Source organism: Chinchilla lanigera, unplaced genomic scaffold (genome assembly GCF_000276665.1).
Source record: "Chinchilla lanigera isolate Chin_1 unplaced genomic scaffold, ChiLan1.0 scaffold00001, whole genome shotgun sequence".
Classification (NCBI taxonomy): Eukaryota; Metazoa; Chordata; class Mammalia; order Rodentia; family Chinchillidae; genus Chinchilla; species Chinchilla lanigera.
In genome coordinates, this window is record NW_004955402.1 from 856,438 (window position 1) to 857,515 (window position 1,078).

At 43.3% G+C, this 1,078-nt stretch overlaps 1 protein-coding gene across 2 annotated transcripts in view; it reads right to left on the bottom strand.

The window, feature by feature from the left end:
- Window positions 1–790: 790 nt before the first annotated feature.
- Psmg2 (proteasome (prosome, macropain) assembly chaperone 2) overlaps window positions 791–1,078 on the bottom strand; it is a gene marked incomplete in the record, with an annotated part of 13,713 nt that continues 13,425 nt past the window's right edge. For both annotated transcript variants that reach the window (XM_013513470.1, XM_013513426.1), the window contains 1 exon segment: window positions 791–1,078. In XM_013513470.1, coding sequence (XP_013368924.1) covers window positions 995–1,078 — 84 coding nt within the window.

Below are 1,078 nucleotides of genomic sequence, written 5' to 3' on the forward strand. Positions count from 1 at the left end.
TCCCCACCCGCGGCTCCCTGTGCGCCGGAAGCCCTCCTTCCGGGGAACGACGAGGAGGCCGGGGCGCGAGCGGTGTCTTACAATGAGTAGTATGTGACACCAAACACCACATGATCACAACTGAGGCAATGATTCTCTCTCTCTTGCTGCAGGATTATGGGTGATCGTCTCCCAACAGGAAGAGGTTATGGAGGAGAGCTCATCTACAGTGCGGGAGGCAGAGGAATTCCTCACTTCAAATGTGATAAGGAGATGTGTAGTATGTGGGAAACAGCACAAAATTTTGCGGAAAAGGAACACCCGAATAAGACTGTATTAGAGTGAGCAATAACTCTGTTTAATGCCAATGAAATGTCACATTTCCCTGAAACCCTCAAAGGGAGGCGAAAGCAAGTGTTGTTGGGAAGGTTCCTTGTTAAAGCTGCACAAAAAGAAAAGGATTCCATCAAGCCAACAGTTAGCCCTGATCCTATCAGTGATAACAAAAGTCTTCTACACAGCAACCCTCCTCTCTCGTCTCCCTCACCCCAGCCATGAACGTTTTCAAAGGTAACTACAGGTTAATTTTTTCTTTTTTCTTCTTCCCCAGTACCAGGAATCGAACTCATGACTTCGCGCTTGCCAGGCAGGTGGTGTGCCACTGAGCTAAATCCCCAGCCGCTAATTTTCTTTTTCTTTCTTTTTTTTTCTGTCTTTTTGGAACAGGGTTTCACTACGCAATTCGGGCTGGTCTTGACCCGACTTTGTAGCCCAGGCTGAGTTTTTAAAAAAAGATAAATTTCAGATAAAATTACTTAGGAAATAAAATTTTATTGTACAAGTTTTAGATCTGTTGTAGATGATGGGAAAAGACCTTCTGTTAATCCATTTTTTTACATTTTCTGTTTAAAGTATCTTTGTCCTACTGTATTTTTGGATAGCACAAAGTTTTATATAGAATATTTAACAGTTGTGTTTGTAGTGTCTCAGGACACTACCTAAAGGTGAAAGCAGATCAAAAAAGTGCAGGGGGAAGACCACTGCCAAAGAGTAATTTCCAAGAACTCGGTATTTTCCATGGCAAGGTGGATGGTGTGGG